Below are 21852 nucleotides of genomic sequence, written 5' to 3'. Positions count from 1 at the left end.
GAAATTCCTCGCACGGATTGCACCCATCTAGTCAGGTACATGGTTGTTCTCGATGCCTTGGTCTCGCTCTTTCCAACGCTTTTGCCGCCTTCTCCGTTTTCTACTGTGACGTTTACAGCGATCGAATGCAGCAGTACCCGGTACGGTGCCTCAAGCACGGCAAATAAAATGGGCGACCGCTGAAAGAGCAAGGCGCAGATCAGAGTTTTTTTCTCCATCGCAGCACCAGAGAGCCAAGCCGGGACTGCTGACTCCGCACACGTAGCGTACGCAGAGACCGTTTTCCGACGTTCGCCCAGTTTGATAAAAGATTTTGTGTTTTAAGTGAAGCCCCTGTGCTTTGTGACAGTGAAATACCAGTGCGCGAAACCGTTCGTCCATCGAAACGAATCGATATTTGCTGCATTTGTTCGCCGAACCGATTTTGATCCAAAGTGAAAAATGGCTGATAACCCATCCAGAATGAAGGCTGGTGAGTAAGCGTGAATTGGTGTGTGCAACGAATGCTGCTGCTTTACCAAGGGGTGCGACGGCAATACCCTACCACCAACCCGGTATTCGAGACCAAGATGAAGTGGTTGTAAAAGTTTGGCCAACTTTTTACATTTTCCAACCTCACATGCCCTCTCCCCGGAGGCATAGAAGAAGAGGGACGCCGCGACTAGCTTAAAATGGCGACGCTTTCTAGTGGTGAAGACAAATCGTTCATCTGTCCGGCCGTCCGCGGCCAGGTCTATTTGTGTGTGCCTTTATCCGAATATGTTATTCAATGCTCCCCAATCCGCGAACCTCTCCTGTACACGCACCTTCGCTGCTCCCCCATCACTCGGTAGCATAGATACATCATCCCCACCGGTATTAGCATCATCTCCCGGTCAAGGTTTACCGATTTCGGTTCATGTCGATCCAATGGCGAACAATGGCGGCGGTAACAGTGAAAAAAATGAGAATGCTGTTTCTCACTTCATCTCACTGGCACACACGCACCGAAACGCGCGCATATATCCCTTCTTACCCTCTCACCCGGCGCGATGTGTACGGATGAAATTGTATGTGAGAGTGTGTGCGTGAATGAGTGGGAACCGTGAGAGAATACGTGAAGGGAAGAAGAAAAACGCCATTAACAAAAAACCGATGCTTGTGCCGCTGTTGTACTCGCAATGGCGGCTATTTACCGGGAACCGTCGTCTGAGATGCTTCCGGTTAACTCCTCATTCATCACCCTGATTCATCGAACGCCCTTCCACACATACTCCCCATTCTTTACTGTATGAGAATTTGCAAACTAAAATTGTTCATTTCAGAGTACGTCCGGGCTGCAAAAGGTTCTTCGACTGTTTACACCGCGAAATTGCCATCAAAGAAGGCTTAGTCGTAATATGTGGAGCGAAATTGGGGGTCAAAATGGCCCGCTACAAAGTAACAGAAAGCGCGAGAGCGCGTCCCCTCTGCGTTGGCAATTCGGGATAGCAGAAGTAGCAGTGTGGTGTGTGTAATTCTGCCACCAAAACCAGCATCGCACATTCCCAGAGCAATCTGGGTCTGGAACTTAGAGTAGAAAAAGTGGTGGCGCGCGCGCGTGTGTGGTGCCTTATCTCACTCCCTTTTGGCCGGTTCCAGAGGTACTGTGCCGATGGGAAGATATGAATTCGCAAAATCCCACTCCCTAGGATATCGAGATTCTTTGAGCGCCGGCCCATCCCTCTCGGAACCACATACACATGTATTTGTTTTTAGAACGAACGCGCGCCCGTGTAGCCGCGTGTTATTTTTTTTGTTGCCGTCCTTCCGTGCTCTCCCCCACACCGCCAAAAGATGCATTTTCTGTATGGAACTCTCTCTTCTTTCTCTCCGTTTGTGCGCTCTGTTTTCAGACAACAAAAAGAAATTGAATGTTGGCAATCTGCCAGCCGACATCACCGAGGAGGAACTGCGGGAGCTTTTTACGGACCATCCGGTTGAAAGTGTGGAAATTTTCCACTACAAACAGTACACCTTGGCATTGTTGCTCTTCAAAGATAAGGAGACGGCAACGAAGGCTCTCAAGGAGAAAGAAAATTCTGTCTTCCGCGGACGTCGGCTGCGTATGCACCTTGAGTTCATCGTCATTTGTCACATGAAGAAGGATGTCTTCGTGCATGTTGTTGACAATGAGAGTAAGTTTTATCCAACACCCTTTTTTTCATCTCTCTAAATAAAATCCGTTGCTTTGTTTTGGATGTAAAAATCACTCGAAATAACAGTGCCGCCAATTTTGGCGGTACATAGTAGTTGTTGTTTGTTGTTGTTGGTTGTTGAATTTTGTGTTGTGTGGCGTGTCACTCCTGCCGCCGAGCTCACGCGCGCGCATCCGTGCATTATCCACCGGGGCCACCGGGTCTGTCAGCCTGATGGCGCCCCGGGCACGCTGTGCGTATGGCGCAGGCTGTACAAACACACATGAAGCAAAAACAGACACACGCACACAAAATATGCAAAATGAACGAGAACGGGATTTGTCGCCTTATTTTTGGTTACTATTTTTTTCTTTTTCTTCTCTCTCTAATTCCATCCTGGTTGATGATTTGCCTCGTGCCTTTTCGTGCCTTGCGTTGCGTTTGACGGTGACGATGACGATGATGGTGTGTTCTTGATGATGAACAACAAAACACATTGACAATGGTTCGTGTGTGTGTATGTGTATGTGTGCACATGTATGTGCTTTGGTAGATGTAACGGAGGAGGACGTGTATGAGAAGTTTAAAGATCTGGCCAAGGTCCAGTCGGTGGTTTTGTTCCATCCGCTTGCCTACGTGACTTGCACCAGTCCGGAGGACAAGGAGGAAGCGATGAAGAAGATCGTGGAGGCGGGCATAAACGTGTACGATTGTAACGGGCACGATCAGAACCAGCACATTGACGTGCTGCGCGCTGCCAAGCTGTTCTTCCGCAATTTGAACCGTGTCCAGATGTACAACATTCCCGAGTCCTGGATCAGCTCCCAAGACGAGCTGAAAAAGGCCGTCGAAAGCTCCGGCACCGTGACCGAGGTGCGCGTCACGACCGGCAACTTTGGGCCGGCCGCGCAAGTTTTCTACGAGACGGCCGACGAGGCGAAGGCCGCGGCCGAGAAGTTGAACCAGCAGCTCTTCGAGGGCAAGCGGGTCCACGCGCATCACGTTATTGCCACCATGATACCGAACTTCAAGACAAGCGTGTACGTGGAAAATTTGGACAAAACGATCACGGAGGAGATGCTGTACGCACACTTTGAGCAGTACGGCGAGATTGACTTCGTTAACCGGCGTAAGTTCGGCGACGAGCACGGTATGGTGTGCTTCAAGGAGGCCAGCTCGGTTGACCGTGCACTCGAGTGCACCACCCTGCCGGTAACAAAGAAGGAAGGGGAAGAGACTACCACGGAGGACAAGACCATCGTTGTCAAGCGTTACGATGGTCCGTTGGGTAAGTGGATCGCATCCGCGTGGTCGTCTGGTGTGTGATTCTCCTGTTGCTAATGATTTTTATTCTCTCTCGGGACAGTTCTGGACATTAAGCTACCGGCAATGAAGAAGGGTGCCTCCAGCGAGGAAGGCGAGGAGCAGAAGCAACGTCCGCCACCGCAGCCACTGGCCAAGCTATGGCCGATCTACGTCGCCAACCTGCCGTACAAGGCGGACAAGCGCGAAATCAAACAGTATTTCTCCAGCTATGGTGGACACATTAAGTTTATCTTCTCGCCGAACATTCCGTCGTACAAGCAGAGCCAAACGTCCATGGTGATGGCCGCGCTCATCTACTTCGCACGCCGCGAGCAGGCCAACGAAGCGATCAAAGCATTCAACGGCAAACACTTCCAGAGCAAGTGTTTGCACGTGTTCCCGGGCCGCAAGGACACCTACTTCGACGTGGAAAAGTCGATCAAGGTGGTGCGGCTAAATCTGGCCGTGACCGAGGAGAAGCTGTTCGAGAAGTTCCGCAAGTTCGGCTTCATCGAGTGTGTGGTGAAGAAGGACCGCACCACGGCGTACATTGAGTTCCGCGATAAGGAAATCGCCGAGAAGGTGCTGAAGCTGGACGAGAAGCAACGGCCGGTGCGATGCAACGTCGAGGCAGTGACGGGCAAGATCAACAAAAAGATCTTCAAAGAGAACGACGAAAAGATTTCACTCGCTATGCAGGAAATCATTGACAAAAACCCGGCCGTACTGGAGAACGTTTCGTCGGATCGTTCCAGCGGTCCGCCACCGTTGAAGCGCAGCCGATTCAGCGGCCCAGCCAGTAAGTATCCGATGCGTGCGTGCGTGTGTTTGTTGGCTCGTTAATTTTTTATTTTTGTTAATACTTATCTTCTATTTCTTGCTTTCCCCTCGCCAGACTTCGGCATGCAGGGACCGCGCAACCAGTTCAACCCGAACAATGGTGGTGACTTCAGCAATCCGCAGGTCATTCAGGATTTGCTCCGGTTGGCCTTCATCTCCGGCAAAAATCTCGGCGAGGGTCTCGCTATCAGCGGAAACAGCAACCCGTTCAACAGTGGCGATCCGCCACTACCCAACCTAAACCTTACCAATGGCTTCGGCGGTGGTAATCAGCGCAACAGCTTCAACAACTCCAACAATGGCAACTTTGGCGGTAGCTCGAACAACGCCAGCGGTAACATGGGCGGCGGCAACCGAAACAACATGGGCGGTGGCGGCGTTAATCGCAACTTCGGCCAGAATGTGGGCGGAGGCGGCGGCGCCATGGGCAGCGGTGGCTATGGGCGCGTCAATATGGGTGGCGGCTTCGGCGGCAAGCGCTTCAACGGTGGCTCCCAGCAAACGAACCGAATGGGACAGAACAATCGCCAGGGCGGTGGAAACCAGAACCGACGCTTCTAAGCCATCCACACACATCCAGCAAACTATAGCAGGTAGTGGTAGCAGTGAACGTCGATCCACTCACACTCACACAAACAAACACATACACACACATACTCACCCTACTACCCCAATCTATTATCCCATATTGACTTAAGAGGAGACACCAGCCGACTATTGCTGCTACATCACTACCCCAATTCGGTAGGATAAGGAGCTGCTGAACTGCGCCACTTGGGGTCTCATATGTTGGCCAAATGCGTCAGGCTCTGTTTTTTTTTATCTTCCACCACCAAATGTATGACGACATTTCATCTTTCGGTAGTAGCATGGATGGACACTCTGCGCAATCATATTGTTTTTTCAGACGAAGGCGATGATCATACATTTCATCGCCTACTGCGATTGTATGTACGTGTGTGTGTATGTGCGTGTATGTGTAGCATAGATCGTTTGAGCGTAACCATATATCGATCCACGTTTGGCAGGTAGCTGCGTAGAAAAAAGTTTTACCACACAAATCGTGGTATTTTTGAAACTACAAAAATGACACTATTGGAGAAGAGAAAAGAACCACTTATTTCGCGTATGTTTGATTCTCGGACACACATTTTAAGTAATTTGTTTCTCCTTACTATATTTTTCGCGAAGGATATATTTTCGTACATGTGTAGCGAAAGAGGCAGTTTTGATGCAATTATTTTTATTTAATTACCCATCCACATGCGATGGAAATTGTGTAAACATAAACTAATTTTCGTGTATTTTAAACATGTCTCGGACGTTTTGTGAAGTGGAGCGCTTCCAGCCAGACCTGTTCATTGTAGTTTTCCGTACGCAATCCGACAGATTGGATTAAATTATCTTCAGGGAACAGGCTCCCAATGGGCATATGGTGTTGTTCCATAGCCGTTTTTTTTAAACAAAAGAAACATAAGATAGAGCGAGCAAATAAATTTTTCTTGTGCGCGTGTATGCTACACACTGCTTTTATTTTTCTTTTCGTTCGTTTCGTCTTCAAATGTACTGTAAAACTGATCGTGTCAGTAAACTGGTTCTATTCAAATATCGTGCATTGCCACAAAACGAGGGCACATATATAATCAAGTGAATAGATATGTGTGTGTGTTTAATAATTGCGCGCCTCCTGGGGCTTGGCGGAGCCACTGGAGCAAACATGATTATTTTTTCATACAAACGGAAATACATTCATTCAAGAACAGTAAAAAACGATTAGCCTGCCTATAATTGCATAAATATGATAAACCTAGCATGATATGTAACAGACGCCACCATTTGTGGAAATTAAATAACGGAAACTTAGTAGGAAGTGGCCGCGCTACTACTGCCCATCCTAGGACGATGTCCTTTGGTGGTTGTATGGAAGTGAGCGGAAATTGAGTTTTGGTATTTCTAAAACGTGTGTGCACGATAGCCGCCTTCTCGGAACATTAATAGGTAGTGAGCACTACATCATGACGTAGCAAGCGAGCAAGCGATTTAAAAGGGCGACATTGTTCATCCTTGTCTGTAGAGTGTGTTTTGTTCTGCGTACCGAAGCGCATGAAACGATTCTTGCATAAAACTTACTCACTATTTTGAAATGCATCCTCGTTCACTGAAAACAAAAACTCGTTGGATGAACTAAGTATTGTGCAAGTAATTTTTAAATATACCGTATCCGACACTATCGCTAGTCGTGTGTAGTCAGATTTAGACAGCAAAACCCAACACCTGCAGCAATGTTTTTGGTTCCCAGTAGTAGTGTGCAAACAGGCACAGAGGCAAGGAGTGGTATGGTGTGTAGCGTAGCTCAGCAACAAAAGTTGCACTGAGGCATGCTCATTCCAGTGTAATACAAGAAAGATATGCAATAGAGTTAGTTCAGTGTGACCAGTAGTGACATGCAGGTTAATTTTGTCCTGATTAGGAAACCGAGAAACAAGCAATGAATAATTGTATCTTTTTTTTAAATGTCCCCAAGATTGGCGGTGTCTCTGACACAAACACCCGTGGAAAACTGTTCGTTACGCCCAGTGGCTTCATATTGCCGCTCCTACTACATTAATTTCAGCAGACGGCTCCACTCTGCTAAGGATGCTCGAAGAGTGTGTGCGTGTGCCGAGCTCGATGTTTCTGCATAACATTTCTCGCAATATTCTTCCATAGATGGGGAGAATTTGATGAAAAAAAAAACAAAAACAAAAAAACAAAACTACTTCTATTCACTTTTTCTCAACTCTTACAACCGTATTGTATAATTATAATCTACTATTTAGTGTGAGCATTACTGCATTCAGCTGTGCAAACTTGGAACGATCGTGTATTAACAAAGACAGATACGATCCCAGTGGCGCTTCAAACTCTGTAGGCAATGTGACGCGCGCAGCATAAAGTGGAAAACGTATTTTTCGAAATACAGAACAAAAAAAGAAGCAAAAAGTACTAAAATAATAAAGAAAAAATTGTAAAACCTTAACCCCCCAACCTGGCGGTCATTAATTGATTGTTGTGACTTATTTTTTTAATTTGACGATGCAATTGTAAATTGTATGTATTACCATGAATGGGTTTCGTCATTGGGATAAATAGTAGTAGGTTGGTTGGAAGATTTCATTTATGAATGTTTTTCATTTTTGTGTCCCGTGTCCCGAAGGATGACATGGCAATTGATGCTAAACAATTGTACCAATGGTTGGTGCTTTTTATATCCCAAAAAACGGAGCCCATATCGCTCAAAAGATGAATAGTTAACACCGTTTTGAAGATTTTGCGTAAGTAAGCAGAGGCTCTTCTTGAGCCGAAGTAAATTTTTAACTGATCCACTGATCTTCGTTGATCAAATTCATGTGAATTCATCAATTGCCCTTTTCAATAATAAGCAATAAACACTGTTGCTATTACTTACTATTACATCAGCTCCATTAAATATTATAAATAAATGCAAACATTAATTGTACTCTTTTTCATTGCAGGCATTTACGCACCATAAAATAACGCTAATAAATTTCTGCTCTTTCAGATAATCACGTTAATAAGTATATGTAGTTTGTTTTATTATTCGAAAGAAATTTTCACACCAGCGGTACATATAATATCACATGTGTAAAGGCTATGCCTTTTAATTTAATAAATATGCTTACAAAAAACTTGACCAGTCAGGATTATTCCAAATATTCCTGAGCGGGTCCGGTCACATTTAATAACGCCGAAAACGTCAGGAGTCGTATGAACTCAACTGAATTTAGAGGTGACAAAGGCGCCAATAGTTTCAAAACCTATATAATTATGTAACCTGCTAACAAAAACTCAACTGGATTCGTCAAGATTTGAACAGATTTGTCCGTATACGCTCGTACCATTCCAGAATTGTAGCTAGGAATCCGGTTTTGATTCGGAGTCGGATACAGTTTGTCAGAGCCGGCGTTGGATTCATGACACCACTTCGCATTTGCACATCACTAGTTCAAATGCAAGTTGCAGTCACAGCAACACACCAATACAATCAAATGGTGAATACCGTAAACAAACCCATCTGCTGTCTTGGAAAGAATCATTTACAATTAATCTATTTATTTGAAAGTACATACACGGGTAAAGTAAGCTCATAAAACATTTTAAAATCGTTTTGAGTCTTTGAATAAATTAATTATCTTTGTTTGAAGATGTTAAAAAAAATAAATAAATCTGATCATATTGACCGTGGATGGCGCCCTGTGTGCCTTGCCGCCTTGTAGCTGTCATTACGAAGTGTACACAAACAAACTTTCGGACGATGTTTCTCGGCTCTTTCATTGTTTTTCGATAAAATCCTGCCAAAATGCTACCAAATGCATCGCTGAAATCGATAATCGACGAGGAAATAAGTCTGGAAGGTCTTGAAGGAAGTACGCTCAACTGTAAGTACAGCGGCGCGTTCTTTCCACCGCAATGGCCGCATATGCTGAGCGATTGTTTTTCCTCCATGTTTTCACAGCGCTATGGAATCACATCGCGTTACGGCTGAAGACAGCGATGCCGCTGCCGCCGAAGCTGATGGGCACAGTCTGGACGCTGATTGTGCGCAATCCCGAGTACGAGTTCTTCCTGCTGCTAGCCGAGCGGAAACCTTTTACACACTTTAACCGCCTCGGCAAAATCGATCCGGAAAATGGGATCCCGATCCAGCCGAGCGAGTATCCGGGTCATCGGTTCGCGTACCGGCTGGTCGAAGAGAATGGGGTGCGTGGTTCGTGCGAAGAATATGATACGCGTACGCCAATCCCGCGGGAGGAATTGCGCACGATTAGCTGCGTTGAGGCGGAGCAAAGGTAGGGCAGGCATCGAGGCTTTAAAAAAATCCCCCATTGTGCTTGTTATAAACGGTAGCTCGGTACATTTTCTATCCTTGCAGATATGGACGTAAGTTTGTGATTGTGGCGTCCCAGCGAATGCGCGAATCGTTTCTGATCGTGCCGAACTGCACGGTCGAGCTGACGGGCATGCAGTACTGCCTGCTGGAGTGGATCGGTCGCTCCCGCTTCAATGGGGAAACATCGCACGGGAAGTTTTCACTGGTGGAGGTAACGGGCGATTCCAGCTCGCTGTTCTACCACCGAAAGGTGCTGAGCGGCGCTAAGCTGATTACGCGCCAAAACCTCTCGATCCGGGTGGACGATATAAGCATCCAAGGCATGGTGTTTCATCTGCCGCGCTACTACACGGAGATGAAAACGAAGCAGATGGTGATTGCGGAACGCGTGGTGAACGAGCTGAAGCGCCGGGACCACTATATGGCCGACTATGAGGAGATCAAGCTGATGGTGTTGAACAAATCGGAGGCGGGTAAAGTGTTTCGCACGCCCGAATTTCAGCGCTACATCAAAACGGACGAATCCGTACCATTTCGGACGCTCTATCCGGATGCGTCCAAAAACGCGTACATGACAAAGCGTGGGGAAGAAAAAATGGTTCGCGTGATGCGACTGATCGACCCGAATGCGGACGTGTACGATGCGTGCAATCGTGACGCGGCCGAGGAAGGTGCAGCTGAGGCGAAGGAAGGGTTTTTGGCCGGTGCGGACAGCAACTCGCTGTACGTCGACGTACCTTTGCTGCAGCTGGCCTACAATGTGGTTGCGCATCATGGAGGGAAGGGCATATCGCAGTCGGAGATGGCGCAGGAGATGGGACTGGATAAGCTTAACGCGCGGGGCGTTGTGAAAAATCTCGTCAAGCTGAAAGCCATCGAAAGCATGGCTGTGGATGAAGGAAGACAGCGTACCTCGAAGTAAATTTTGTATTCACTAGCTTCATATCCAGATAGATATGCTTATAGTGCCTATCTTCTTTTGCAGATTCTTCATACCGGGAAGCTCACAGCGGACGGCTGTGTTTGAGAAGGAAATGTCCCAGTACGTATCGAACCAGCTGAACGTGATCGAAAGCAAGCGACAGCAGATATCTGCTGCTATTAGTGCGAGCATTCCGGAGCCAGCCGCCATCAACAGCAAGGCCGAACCGATCTCCGATATGAGCATCGACGACAACCCTGGCACTGCTGGCTCTTCTGCTCTGTCGGTGCACAATGTGAGCGAAAACAACGCGTTCGATAGTACACTGCAGGACAATATCATCACCGACGTGATCCTTACCGACAAGCTGATGCTGAAGAAAGCGCAGAAAGGCATCTCGAGCGCGATGAAATCGAAGCTGGTCAGCGAGTTGATGCTGCGGCGTTGCAACTTCATCATCGATCTCGTGAAGCAAGAGGAGGCGATCGAACCCCGCGCCATACTGAACCGGCTGAAGCAGGCAGAGTCGTCGATCGGGAATCAGTACACGGCGTGCAATAAGTCGCTGATGCGCCTGATCGGTCGCCTGGCCGCCGACAAGTTGGTCATGATTGCAAACGTGACGATGCGGCGGGAGGATCGTGAATTTCAGCTGGTGTACATCTGCGATCCTAAAATAACGGTCGATCATCCCGGGTTGCAGTCGAAGCTGGCCATGGCGAAGACGCGCATCGTGCTGCAAACGCAGTCCTCCATTACGATCCCGGACGCACCGACCGACGATTCCGTCGAACCGAAGGGCTACCATGGCTGTCTGCCCAAGTGCCCACGCATGAAGCTGTACCACGAGTACCTTTTCTATACGGCGTACGTGCAGCCGAGGGACGCGCGCGATATCAGCGTAAGCGAGCTGAAGGAGATCGACCTCCGCGGGCTAGATCCGGACGAACTGTCGCCCATCTACAGCGACACGAACGATTGGAAAATGTTCATCCCACCGTTGAACCTGTACGATGGGTACGGGCCCGGCTGGGTGCTGCTCACCGATGCGGTCGTGCGCATGCCACTCTTCATCTTCTGCTCGATCTTTACCTTCTCGTTCTACACGCCCGCGCTGGATTACTATCTGAACCATCCGATACGCAAGTACATCATACTGAAGGATCTGCCGGATGCGGTGCGCGTGCAGTTGCTGGCCAGACGGCGCTACATACACGCCACGCTGGACATTACGAAGCTGCTGTGCTATGCGGGGCTTGTTCAGATGGGACCGCAGCTGCGCAAAACGCGCGACCAAACGTACGTGTACCTGAACCGGCACGCCTGCCTGCTGAACACCACCTCGTCGAAGGACAGCTACCACGAGATCGAGGCGCGCAAGTACCCCGTCCTACGGTACCGCTTCGAAACGATGGATGATCTGCAGGACTACTGGGACCGGCTGTTCGATATATCGATCTCGACTCGGCTAAACTTACGCAGCACGGCCATCGGGCGGGAAGTGCAGGTGCAGCAGCTCAGCACCAAGCCGGCGCTGGTCGAAGCGCTAAAAGTACAAACGACCGACACCGCCCCGCTCAACGATCGACCAGAGCGATTGCCGCGCGGAGACGGGAAGGGTGCAGCCGGCTTCGATTCCGCCCTGTTTATGCACCTCAAAACGAACTGGCAGAAGATGGTCAACACGGCCTACAGCCGGCGGTTTGACAAACACCGGCTGCAGTACGTGAGGCGCGCACTAAAGCTAAAGCAGAAGAAGGTCAAAACGGGCGGCGACGGTGCCGTCGCGTCGACGACGTCGGCTAGCACGGACAAACCGTCCGTCACCGGTTCGGTGGTGCCGCGTAAAGTGCCGCGCAAATCGAAGATAAAAAAGCGCGTCATCAAACCGCGCAAACCCTCGACCCGGCTGTGGCGCGAAACGTACGACGAGGTGGACAAGCGGGCGCTCAAACTGATGAGCAACCTGCGCGTCAAGTGGTCCCCGGCCGAGGATCAGATACTGGTGATGTGCCGCGTGGCGCAGCTGTACATGTACGCTTCGCTCACCATCAGCTGCCCGGTGAATTCGTCCACCTTCCGGGACGTGCTGCACTGGGCCTGTGCCCGCTCGGTGAGCAAAACGTCACGCGCCTGCCAGCGGCGCGTACTGTACATGGGCAAGAAGGTGCCGGGCGTCGCGGACATGATACAAACCTGTCTCGAGGAGGTGAAGCAAAACCCGATAATCACCGAGCGCTTTGGGCCGGGGTTTGTGCGGAAGCTGCGCGAGCGGTATACCGAAAGCGAAGAGTACATGGTGGCGGCCCGCATCCACTTCGTGCAGCTGGTGCACCTGGTCCGCCAGTACTGCACCAATCTGGTGCGGAGCATCAACACGGGCACCACGCAGACGACGCCGCGAGCTCCGCGCGACCGGAACAATGAGCCGCGGCGCAGCTACCCGCGCATACCGGGCACGATCGAGGAGCTGCACCGGAAGTTCACCGTGACGGACACGAGCCACGTGGCGAAGCAGCTGAACTACGCGACCGATCCGACCACCCTGCAGGAGCTGCAAATATACAAGCTGACCATACTCATGCACAGCGCGGTAACGCACGGCCGGACGCCGGACGCGCTGCAAAACGTGTACCGCGAGTTCTCCGAGAGCATCCTGTCCGGGGCGATGCGTCTGATGCGCAACTACCATCTCGTTTCGCTGAACAAGACGCTGAGAGGCGTCGGGACGAAGCTGCTCGTTACGCACACCTCGAACGCAGGCGATCGTGAGCTGTACCACGTGTCGATCCACTACCAGCAGCAGCTGATGACATCGCTCCCGTTCGATCTGTTTCTGCCGATCTTTGGCCAGTACATGCAGCTGCTCGATCGCGTCCGCTACGACGAGATGTACGCGTACGATGACGACGCGCAGGGGCTGGTACTGCTGCTTAGCGAGCTGCTGGCGACCGGCCGGATCGACGTACACATCGACCAGGAAGCGAACTACATCGAGGTGCGCGCCGACACGAAGGAAACGGTGCCATTCTACACGGACGTGCTGGCGGAGCAGGAGTGCGGCTCGGGCCAGGAAGAACCAGCGTCCAGCGCACGAAAGGTGCCGCCCAAACCGGCCCAAACGCCCTTTAAAGCGCCCACCGACAAGGTGAACCCGGCGGCATCGCGCAAGCTGCGCTTTTCCTCGCAAAAGGACATTACATTCCAGTACGTTTCGCATCCGGTCGAGCGGCTGCTGAAGGTACCGATCGAGTACTTTCACTTTTTCTGCCTGCTCGATCAGCTGCAGCAGGGCGAGCGGCGACTCATTGCGCAGACGTTCAAAATCGACGATTCGCAACCGGCTCACTGCTCGCTGGCCGGATGTGTTGGCGTGGGGACGAAAGCTAGCGGAGGTGCGCGTAACGTCGATCTGATCGGTAGATGCCTGGCGGTGGCACAGGGACGACAGGAACAGTTGGCGCGCATTAGGCAGTACGCAAGCGACCGCACGCAGCGCAAAAACCGCATGGACGTTGCGATGATGTTCGATGTGCGGGAGGAAAATCTGCTGCCGTTCTTCAGCAAATACATTGCCGAGTTTCAGCAGCGGTGGGCCGAAAAGCAGAAGCGGGACGTGAATCGTCAGACCCTGGCCGGGCAGGCGCTGGACAGGCACGCCGTCAACATGGCCGAGCTGGCCGAGGACTGCCTGTCCTTTGACAGTGAGCTGCCCGAGTACAGTTGGCTCGATCGGTACGAGCTGTCCAATGCGCTCGAGGACGAGGATGCGGGCGAGACGGAACAGGACGAGGAACGGCTGTACGGCAGTCTGACGGCGCTCAGCGAGAAAGTGTTTAAGCTGCACAACTTCTACGAAGTGACAATCATGAAGGTTCACATTCGCATGAAGCTGACGCCGGCAGAGCGTTTCAGCGCGGCGGCCCTGGCCGACCGGGAACCGTACGGCCAGTGGAATGTGCCGCGATGCTTCCTCCCGGAGGGTGCGAAGCGGCGCCGCGAGCTGCTGGTCAAGCTGACCAGCGATGCGCTGTGGCCCGCGATGGAGCAACTGAAACGGCCGCTGCACGAAGCGATGTCCGTGATCGAGCGCAACACGCACGCCTGCGCCTTGCTGGCGTACATCGAGTCAAAGCAGTGGCTGGGCGCGACCGTGTTCGAGCTGGCCGCTTCCTTCCCGAACCACGCGCAGCTGAAGCAGCATCTGCAGGCGCTGTGCGGGTTCAAGCTGTTGCTGCGTACCGGGTACCGTACTATCACCTACGTGCATTGGCAGTTTGTGGAGGAGTGGCTGACGAAGGCACCGGTACCGGAAGCCATCAGCGGCCATCGATCCGGCGAGGAACAACCAAGCAGCTCAGCCGACCCGATCAAAGCCGGTGCCAAGCGTAAGGGAACGTCGGATGTGGAAGAGCAGACGGCAAAACGATCGAAGGGTGGCACAACCGAAGAGAAGAATCGGCCGGATACTTCCGACAGCAAAGCGGAAACAAAAAGGTGAGTTGAAAGCATGGTTTCGTGTTACTCTTTAATCACCTTTCCTTTCCCTTTGTACCGTTAGGCCTAAGCGAAAGTATATGCTGCTGGCGATGGCACCCTGGATAAGGATTGACGGTGTCGTCAATAAGCGATTGCTGTTCCGCTGGCTCACCTCAATAGTGCTGTACTGCGTGGCCCATCCGGGCGTTCCGCTGAGTGTGCTGTTCGTACGCTTCAACATGATGCCACCGTTCTATCTGAGGCAGCTGCTAGAGGTGAAGTGGCTTAGGCTCACAGTGTCACTATGAAACTGGTCTTATTTTCTTTCGCTTTTTCCCTTTACAGATACTTCAAAATTACGGTTGTATTAGCATGCATTCGATGCAGCACACGGCGAAGAAAACGATCTTCTCGGTCTATTCGCCGTCCGCTGTTGGTAAGTAGCGGGTGAATGTTCTCCTTAACATTACTATGGTGCCTTCAATGATTTGCTTCTCTTCCGCAACAGTCCCACCCTCGGAGTTCCTTCCCGACGAACAAACGTACGTTGAGGTGGCAACCGATGCGATGAGCACGCTGTCCCTCTGCATCGGAGAAAACCGCAAGTATGGACAGGATATCTATGATCCTACGCGGAAAAACCCCTAAACAGCAAGTAGGCCTAATTTCCGCTGGGTTTTAAAAGCACACACATTACGTGTCATGTGTGTATGTATTTATTTTTCATATTGACATAATAAAATCACAAACGACGGTCCGTTTCATTGACGCCATAGTTACGGCCCTTAACACTTACACGCGTACTGTTCTTTGCTTACAGACACACACTCAGACCCTACAAGCTCACCGTGAGATCGCTCGCGACACACACACCGACTCATTCCGGTTTGATGATCGTTAGCTTCTCGTTCACCTTTCGAACAACCGGCAGCTTATCCACAATGTGGTCCGGATTGGTAAACAGTGCCGGTGGAATGTGTTTCAACTGCTCCACCTTCGCCTCGCGGTGCGTAAACTCCTTCAGCACGTAATCGTTTCCCTTCTCGTAATGAAAGCGCGTGTCGTTGCTGCGCAGCAGCACATTGTCGACGCGCAGGAAGAAACGCAACAGCACGTAGAACCCGGACGGCATCACGCGAACCTTCACCGAGAGCAACGATATGCCGTGATCGTGCAGCTCGTCCTCGAACAGGGTTAGATTGTGATAGAACAGAATCTCCTCCTTGCGCATCAGCTTAAACATATCGATGCGCTGCTCGGTCGGTTCGACGCGGAAGCGATCGTTCACCGTGCCGGTGTACTCCGTCGTGAACGTCCAGTCGAAGGGTTTCACTTTGTCTCCCGTTTGTGCCGCTTCCGGGCGGCTTTCGCGCCACTCGTCCGAGCAGGCCACCTTTAGGTCGAGCTTTTCGTTGCGCACAAGCTTTAGTGCGTCGAGCGGATTGAATTCGAGTTGTGCGCCCGATGCATGGCTGATGCGGAGCACATTCCGGTGAAACACCATATCGGGCAGGTGGGGTAGCGCGAGCGCAAAGTTGTACACGCACAGTTCGCAGCAGTCCGGATCGCCGGCCACACAGGTTTCGCCCTTGACGCAGACACTTTTGAGGATGTGCGATTTGGTGTACCCGATGGTCCAATCGTCGTACTGGTGCGTTTCTCGATCCACCGGCAAACGGACCGGTCCGAGATCGTTGTCCCCCATTACCTGTGGAGGCTATGGCGAGGAAAAATGAAAAGTTTCTTGAAACTTATTTTACTTTCTTCGATTCGATTGCTCGTTTCTACTTACCGCTTGTGGTGACGCTTTTGTGGCCATGGTACGTTCAATTTAATGTGTATTTGGTATCGGAAAATCGACAAGAATTTGCTGCAAAAATGATGTAAACAAGAAATATTCCAGCGTCCTTCGTTTATCGTACCCGCGATGTTGACGTTTGTGGGCAGTGGTGCCAGCAAATAAACTCCAAAAAAGTTCAAGGTGAATGTAGAGGAGCTGTACCCGTATAAAACATTTCGATACTTTTGGTAAGAAATAGTAGATCAACGGCAGTTTACTAATCCGAAATCTACTCTAGAAGTGCTTATATGAAAAAATGAAAAAAAAAAAATAATAATAAAAATCATGCTCATTTGCGTCACAAGTTTACTTATTTTGTTCATGCGTCTTCCACGCGATCATGCGAAGCTCAACCCAGTTGTATCCATTTGACATTTTGCAAAACGCGCAAGGGCGAGCTGTCAAAAAAACCCTCCACCGGCTGTACGCAAGAGAAAACAAGAAATTTTTGCTAAAGGACGCCAAATAAATCGGTGTTTTGCAGTTTCCCGAACCTCGAGTAAGTATAGCAAAACACGAAAACAATCGTTCATTTCCCTCAGGCATCTGGTAATAGCTGAATTTGCTTTAGTTTACAGGCGATAATTCTTTCTAGCAAGTACCGCAAAAGAAACCACAACAATCCAGCACGATGGCGACTGCTATGCCGATAAACCCAAAACCATTCCTCAATGGACTCACTGGCAAGCCGGTGATCATTAAGCTAAAGTGGGGCCACGAGTACAAAGGTTTTCTGGTATCGGTAGACGGGTACATGAACATGCAGCTAGCCAACACGGAAGAGTTTGTGGACGGACAGAACACGGGACACCTTGGTGAGGTGCTGATCCGGTGCAACAACGTGCTGTACATACGCGGTATAGACGATGAGGATGAAGAAGGTGAAATGCGAGACTAAGATAGGGATTTTTTAGAATAAACGGCTTTTCTGTATTTCGATGTACAAAAAACAAATCACATTCTTCTACTACGTGCTATGTATGATGTATGTATGTGTGTATGTGTGATTGTGAGTTGTTCGCTAGGCCGTCACCATCGGGGGGATGATCGTAGTTGTTTGTCTTCACTCTGGCGTTGCCACCACAGGATCCGTCTCCGTCTTCGGTATCAGACTGTTTTCAGCGCGTCGCTTCGTGCTGAAATTAAACAATAATGGTTGCGGCTTAAGCATCTCAAATTAGCAAAAACACACAAACACACAGCAAATGTACAGACATGTAAAACTTACCGTTCATGAATGCGTAGGCCGACCAGGAGCAGAAGCAGAGGTAACGGTGTCATAATCGCATTCGAAACGGGCATAACCGTCGTTAGATCCGCCGCCGGCTGTTCCAGGGCAAAGCGTAGCAGAAAGATCGCAATACCGGTGTTCTGTATGCCCGTTTCGACCGAAATGGCCAGCGAGTCGGGAAGCGGCAGACGCATCAGCGTGCTCGCCAGAAATCCGAAACAGTAGCCGAGCAAAGGGAGACCCAACCCGGCGATGATGATTTGCCAGGAAAACAGCTCAAACAGGTACAGGTTGGTTACGATCGCGAAGATGACGATGAACAGGATCAATATCACGGACATGGGCTTTAGGATGCGTACCAGCAGCCGGCTGAACCGGGGACAGTACCGTTGTATGAGCAGACCGGCACTGATCGGGACCACCAGTCCAACGGCCGTGTACGCAATGCGGCTGTAGGGCACGACGAGGTTTGCCCGCTGGAAGATAGTACGCCCGAGGGTAAAAATCCACAGCGGCATCATGCCGAACGCGGCGATCGTGCTGATAGTGGTCATGGCGATGGAGAGCGTTAGATTACCGCCCAGCGCCACAGTCCAGATGTTGGAAGCTCCACCGGCCGGTGAGACGCCGGTAAAGAACAGTCCCAGCTGCAGCTCGTAGTTGTCCGGAAACAGCAAATGCCCGAGACCGTAACTGAGCAGGGGCATGAACACGAACTGGCACACGAACCCGATCATCGGTCCAATCGGACGCCGTGCGATCTGCTTCAGCGCTCCAACATCCAGCGCAGCGCCAAAGTTAATGTATAGGATGGAGATGAGCAGTATGACCGATCCGGTAAACACATGGTCAATGACGCGCTCCGGGCGGATCACGGTTATCGGAAGGGTGGACGATTTGATACTCTCGGTCGTGCCGTTCATGCGCACCAGCTCGACGAAAAAGCTGGTCTGGCCGAGAAAGTTGGCAACGACGGTAAACGACCCATTATACGCAATGGCCGCGACGAGTGGTTCAATGACGATCGTACCGTTCTCGACCCAAGCCACGTGCTCACGCTCGCTTCTCAACTGCACCGAGCGGATGTCTTCCAAATCCGCCTTCGCTATGCGCTCTATTCGCAGCGTTACGTTTCGCATGGTGCTCATGTCCATGTTGAGCTTAGGCGGATCATAGGTAACTTCCCAGCCCACGCTGGACACCTGGCGGATGGCATTATCCCGTTGCTCATCGTGGTTAGCTGCTAAAGTGGCTTTGCAGGTCGCTATCAGTTGAAGTATCAGTAGGGCAGTGAATAGCAGCAGCTTATACAGTGGACAGGCCATTGTACTCGATGGAATTGCGTTCGGAGGTGTGTGATACGTTAGTTTTCCACGTTACTAAGCACCGTTGGGAGCAGGAGATATTTGCGCTGGTTCTGTAAAGAAAATTAGAAAACAAAATGCATGACTGAATGGTTCAATTGCTTGGATTCAATATGAAAGCGCAGCAGTAGATACAGAACGGTTTGTATTGCCTCCCCGCTAACAGTCCCATATTGTCTAGTGGTTAGGATATCCGGCTCTCACCCGGAAGGCCCGGGTTCGATTCCCGGTATGGGAAACTCTTTTTTCTCCTTTCGCACCACACATGCTGTTTTATTTTGTTTTTGCACAGTCATTGCCGCTCATTTCGGCAGACGATGGTGAATCACTGTACGCGTGTGTAGACTGTATCGGCTTGCTTTGATTGTTCAATCAGCAATCTTAATTATGACAACACACACGAGTAGCAGTAGGAAGCCACCAAACCATTTGACCGTGGTTCACACGTACGTTTTGTGAGCTTATCTGCAAAGCATTATTATTGCCGGTCCCAGTGATATTGAGAGCCGGGCACTGATTGCGCTTGTTTGTGTCTGTTCCTCCTTTTTTTTTTTTGATGAACAGAGCTTCAACCATAAACTTGTCTCACAACCCTCTCCATGTCTGAATCTTATCGCAGTTTTAGTGATGTTGTCACGCACCATCGCACGGATCTATCCCCACTGTATCTTCATCACTATTTTATAATCTAATCCACTTTCGAGTCGTGAGAGTATCACTTCGCCCGGGGGAAACCTGTTGCACAACCAGTTGAAACACATTCCATTTAATTGCTATGCAAGAAGCTAATGGAAATACGCTCCAAATTCTATGCACCTGCCCCATTACCGCGACTCTGGATACAGGCTGGCAGTAACATCATGTTTTACAGTAACTTCTTATTGCACATTAAAATCGAATCACATCGAAGAGGCGACACGATAATACTGCGATAAAAATAAACAAATTACCATGAGATTGTATGGAACATTGCACGTTCACGTTCACTTTAGTTTGCGTTTTGCTGAAAAGTGCTGGAAAAACAAAACAACTGCATGGATACCCCTTTCGGAATGTATTCGTAGTCACAGTAGGGGCTAAAAAACGTGCACACTAGCAGCGGCTCTCACGATGATAAATTGAACAGCGTTTTACCGTGGAGCACTGTGTGGAACTTTCAATCACAACAGCGATCGGAATGAATATTGTGATGCAACTGCGCTCTACGCGTAGAGTTGCATGCACCAAACCAAACACTACAATGAATTACAGTTAAAAACTTGCCGAAGGGAAGAATTCTTCAAAACATTCAGTGCAGTATAGACGGTTGCAATCAGAACCGGTAATTCCCAGCGAAGCTCTACAAATGTCACTCTACCGGTTTGGAATTTATATTATGTTTTTGTTGGAGGATCGAAAATTCAACTACATTTATTAAAGGACCATCAATAGCTTATATTAAGGGAGGTTTATTACGAATTGCCAGAAAAAATAAAAATACGTACCCATGAAGCGGTAAAATTAAAACAAATGCGCCAGCCAATGTTTACGTATAGGTTTGACGTTTGTCTGCGATAGCAAAGGGTTGCTGTACCGTTATCATTTCACCATCCTCTTCCCTCTCGGTTGATACACGGTTCAGCTGATTCGAACCTTCGTTGCTCTTCCTACGGATCAAAGTCCAGCATTAAAAAGGCTAAATTTTGCCGTTTCATTTGCCACCATGAACAAGCTTGCATTTAGTGCCGTTTTTTCCACACTCAAAACGATGGCCCGTCCAGGAGGTAAGTGAAAGTATTGTTAACCCACAAAATGGACTCCAATAACGTCTGCAAATGCTTCATTTCACAGCGCCGGTTGCGCCACACATCGCACGTAATCTGTGCGCCGCGGCCAACGCTTCCACCGATGCGTCGACAAAGTACAACTTCAAGACACTGAAACTGTCCACGCCGAGCCCGTTCGTGGTGCACGTCGAGTTCAATCGGCCCGATCGTATGAACGCGTTCAATCGGCAGCTGTGGACGGAGATCAAGGACTGCTTCGACCAGCTGCACAACGATCCCGACTGCCGGGTGGTGGTACTGTCCGGCGGTTCCTCCAAACACTTTACCGCCGGCATCGATCTGTTCGATATGATGAAGCTGGGCCAGGAGATGGGCGCCATCGAGGAGGTGGGTCGACGAGGCCGCCTGCTCGAGGGCACCATCAAGCTGTACCAGGACTGCATCAGCTCGCTGGAGCATTGCTACAAGCCGGTCATCGTCGCGGTACATTCCGCTTGCATCGGGGCCGGCCTTAACCTGATTACGGCGGCTGACGTGCGGTACTGCACGCGGGACGCCTGGTTCTCGCTGAAGGAGGTGGACATCGGGCTGGCGGCGGACGTTGGCGCACTGCAGCGGTTCCCGCGTGTCGTCGGAAATCAGAGCTGGGTGCGGGAGCTTGCCTTTACTGCGCGGAAGTTCGCTAGCGATGAAGCGCACAGCCACGGGCTCGTATCGCGGCTGTTCGACAATCGGGAAGAGTTGCTGCAGGGTGCGATCAAGCTGGCGGAGGAGATCGCGAGCAAGAGCCCGATCGCGGTGCAGGGAACGAAGAAAAACATCGTCTACTCGGCGGACCACACGGTGCAGGAAGGGCTCGATCATATCCGCGCTATTAACATGCTGAACTTGCAGAGTGAAGATTTCCTGAACGCGATCATGGCTTCGCAGAGCAAGGAAACGCCGGTGTTTGCAAAGCTGTAACGGGAAGGAGGGCGGAGGGAACGCTTCGGAAAGGCAAGGCCGGAGTGCGAATAAAGTGATGGTACCGACGAGGGGCCTCGATTTTTCTACGCTAT

The 21852-nt window shown here is 50.3% G+C and overlaps 6 protein-coding genes and 1 non-coding gene across 8 annotated transcripts; 5 read left to right on the top strand and 2 right to left on the bottom strand.

Moving 5' to 3' along the window:
- Positions 1 to 169: 169 nt before the first annotated feature.
- LOC120902802 (polyadenylate-binding protein, cytoplasmic and nuclear-like) lies at positions 170 to 7328 on the top strand. Its single transcript, XM_040311807.1, has 5 exons — positions 170 to 472; positions 1875 to 2156; positions 2710 to 3444; positions 3523 to 4260; positions 4357 to 7328. The coding sequence occupies exons 1-5, from the start codon at positions 442 to 444 to the stop codon at positions 4860 to 4862; spliced, it is 2292 nt and encodes a 763-aa protein (XP_040167741.1). The 5' UTR covers positions 170 to 441; the 3' UTR covers positions 4863 to 7328.
- A 1161-nt stretch (positions 7329 to 8489) lies between these two features.
- Positions 8490 to 15381, top strand: LOC120898616 (general transcription factor 3C polypeptide 1). Its single transcript, XM_040304694.1, has 7 exons — positions 8490 to 8740; positions 8818 to 9151; positions 9235 to 10110; positions 10178 to 14611; positions 14676 to 14868; positions 14939 to 15029; positions 15102 to 15381. Exons 1-7 carry the CDS (start codon positions 8662 to 8664, stop codon positions 15239 to 15241), a joined length of 6147 nt encoding a protein of 2048 aa, XP_040160628.1. The 5' UTR covers positions 8490 to 8661; the 3' UTR covers positions 15242 to 15381.
- Positions 15266 to 16539, bottom strand: LOC120898621 (TIP41-like protein). The gene is made up of 2 exons (XM_040304701.1): positions 16386 to 16539; positions 15266 to 16310 (listed from the first exon to the last, which is right to left on the bottom strand). The coding sequence occupies exons 1-2, from the start codon at positions 16410 to 16412 to the stop codon at positions 15471 to 15473; spliced, it is 867 nt and encodes a 288-aa protein (XP_040160635.1). The 5' UTR covers positions 16413 to 16539; the 3' UTR covers positions 15266 to 15470.
- Positions 16540 to 16798: 259 nt separating this feature from the next.
- On the top strand, positions 16799 to 17387 carry LOC120898622 (small nuclear ribonucleoprotein F). Of its 2 annotated transcripts, none has more exons than XM_040304704.1 (2): positions 16799 to 16932; positions 17005 to 17387. In XM_040304704.1, exon 2 carries the CDS (start codon positions 17065 to 17067, stop codon positions 17329 to 17331), a length of 267 nt encoding a protein of 88 aa, XP_040160638.1. In that variant the 5' UTR covers positions 16799 to 16932; positions 17005 to 17064; the 3' UTR covers positions 17332 to 17387. The 2 variants fall into 2 exon arrangements, with proteins under 2 accessions (XP_040160638.1, XP_040160639.1); XM_040304705.1 differs by having other exon boundaries at positions 16831 to 16932; positions 16990 to 17387.
- LOC120898619 (P3 protein) lies at positions 17340 to 20278 on the bottom strand. Its single transcript, XM_040304699.1, has 3 exons — positions 19979 to 20278; positions 17662 to 19081; positions 17340 to 17569 (listed from the first exon to the last, which is right to left on the bottom strand). The coding sequence occupies exons 2-3, from the start codon at positions 18987 to 18989 to the stop codon at positions 17497 to 17499; spliced, it is 1401 nt and encodes a 466-aa protein (XP_040160633.1). The 5' UTR covers positions 18990 to 19081; positions 19979 to 20278; the 3' UTR covers positions 17340 to 17496.
- On the top strand, positions 19195 to 19266 carry Trnae-cuc. Its single transcript has one exon. It is a non-coding gene; the product is annotated as a tRNA-Glu (tRNA).
- Positions 20279 to 20473: 195 nt separating the features above from the next.
- LOC120898620 (delta(3,5)-Delta(2,4)-dienoyl-CoA isomerase, mitochondrial) lies at positions 20474 to 21851 on the top strand. Its single transcript, XM_040304700.1, has 2 exons — positions 20474 to 20791; positions 20859 to 21851. Exons 1-2 carry the CDS (start codon positions 20731 to 20733, stop codon positions 21755 to 21757), a joined length of 960 nt encoding a protein of 319 aa, XP_040160634.1. The 5' UTR covers positions 20474 to 20730; the 3' UTR covers positions 21758 to 21851.
- Position 21852: the final 1 nt, after the last annotated feature.

This window comes from Anopheles arabiensis, chromosome 2, assembly GCF_016920715.1.
Source record: "Anopheles arabiensis isolate DONGOLA chromosome 2, AaraD3, whole genome shotgun sequence".
Taxonomy (NCBI): domain Eukaryota; kingdom Metazoa; phylum Arthropoda; class Insecta; order Diptera; family Culicidae; genus Anopheles; species Anopheles arabiensis.
The sequence above is the reverse complement of the archived record's forward strand: the minus strand, read 5'-3'. Positions and strand labels throughout refer to the sequence as shown.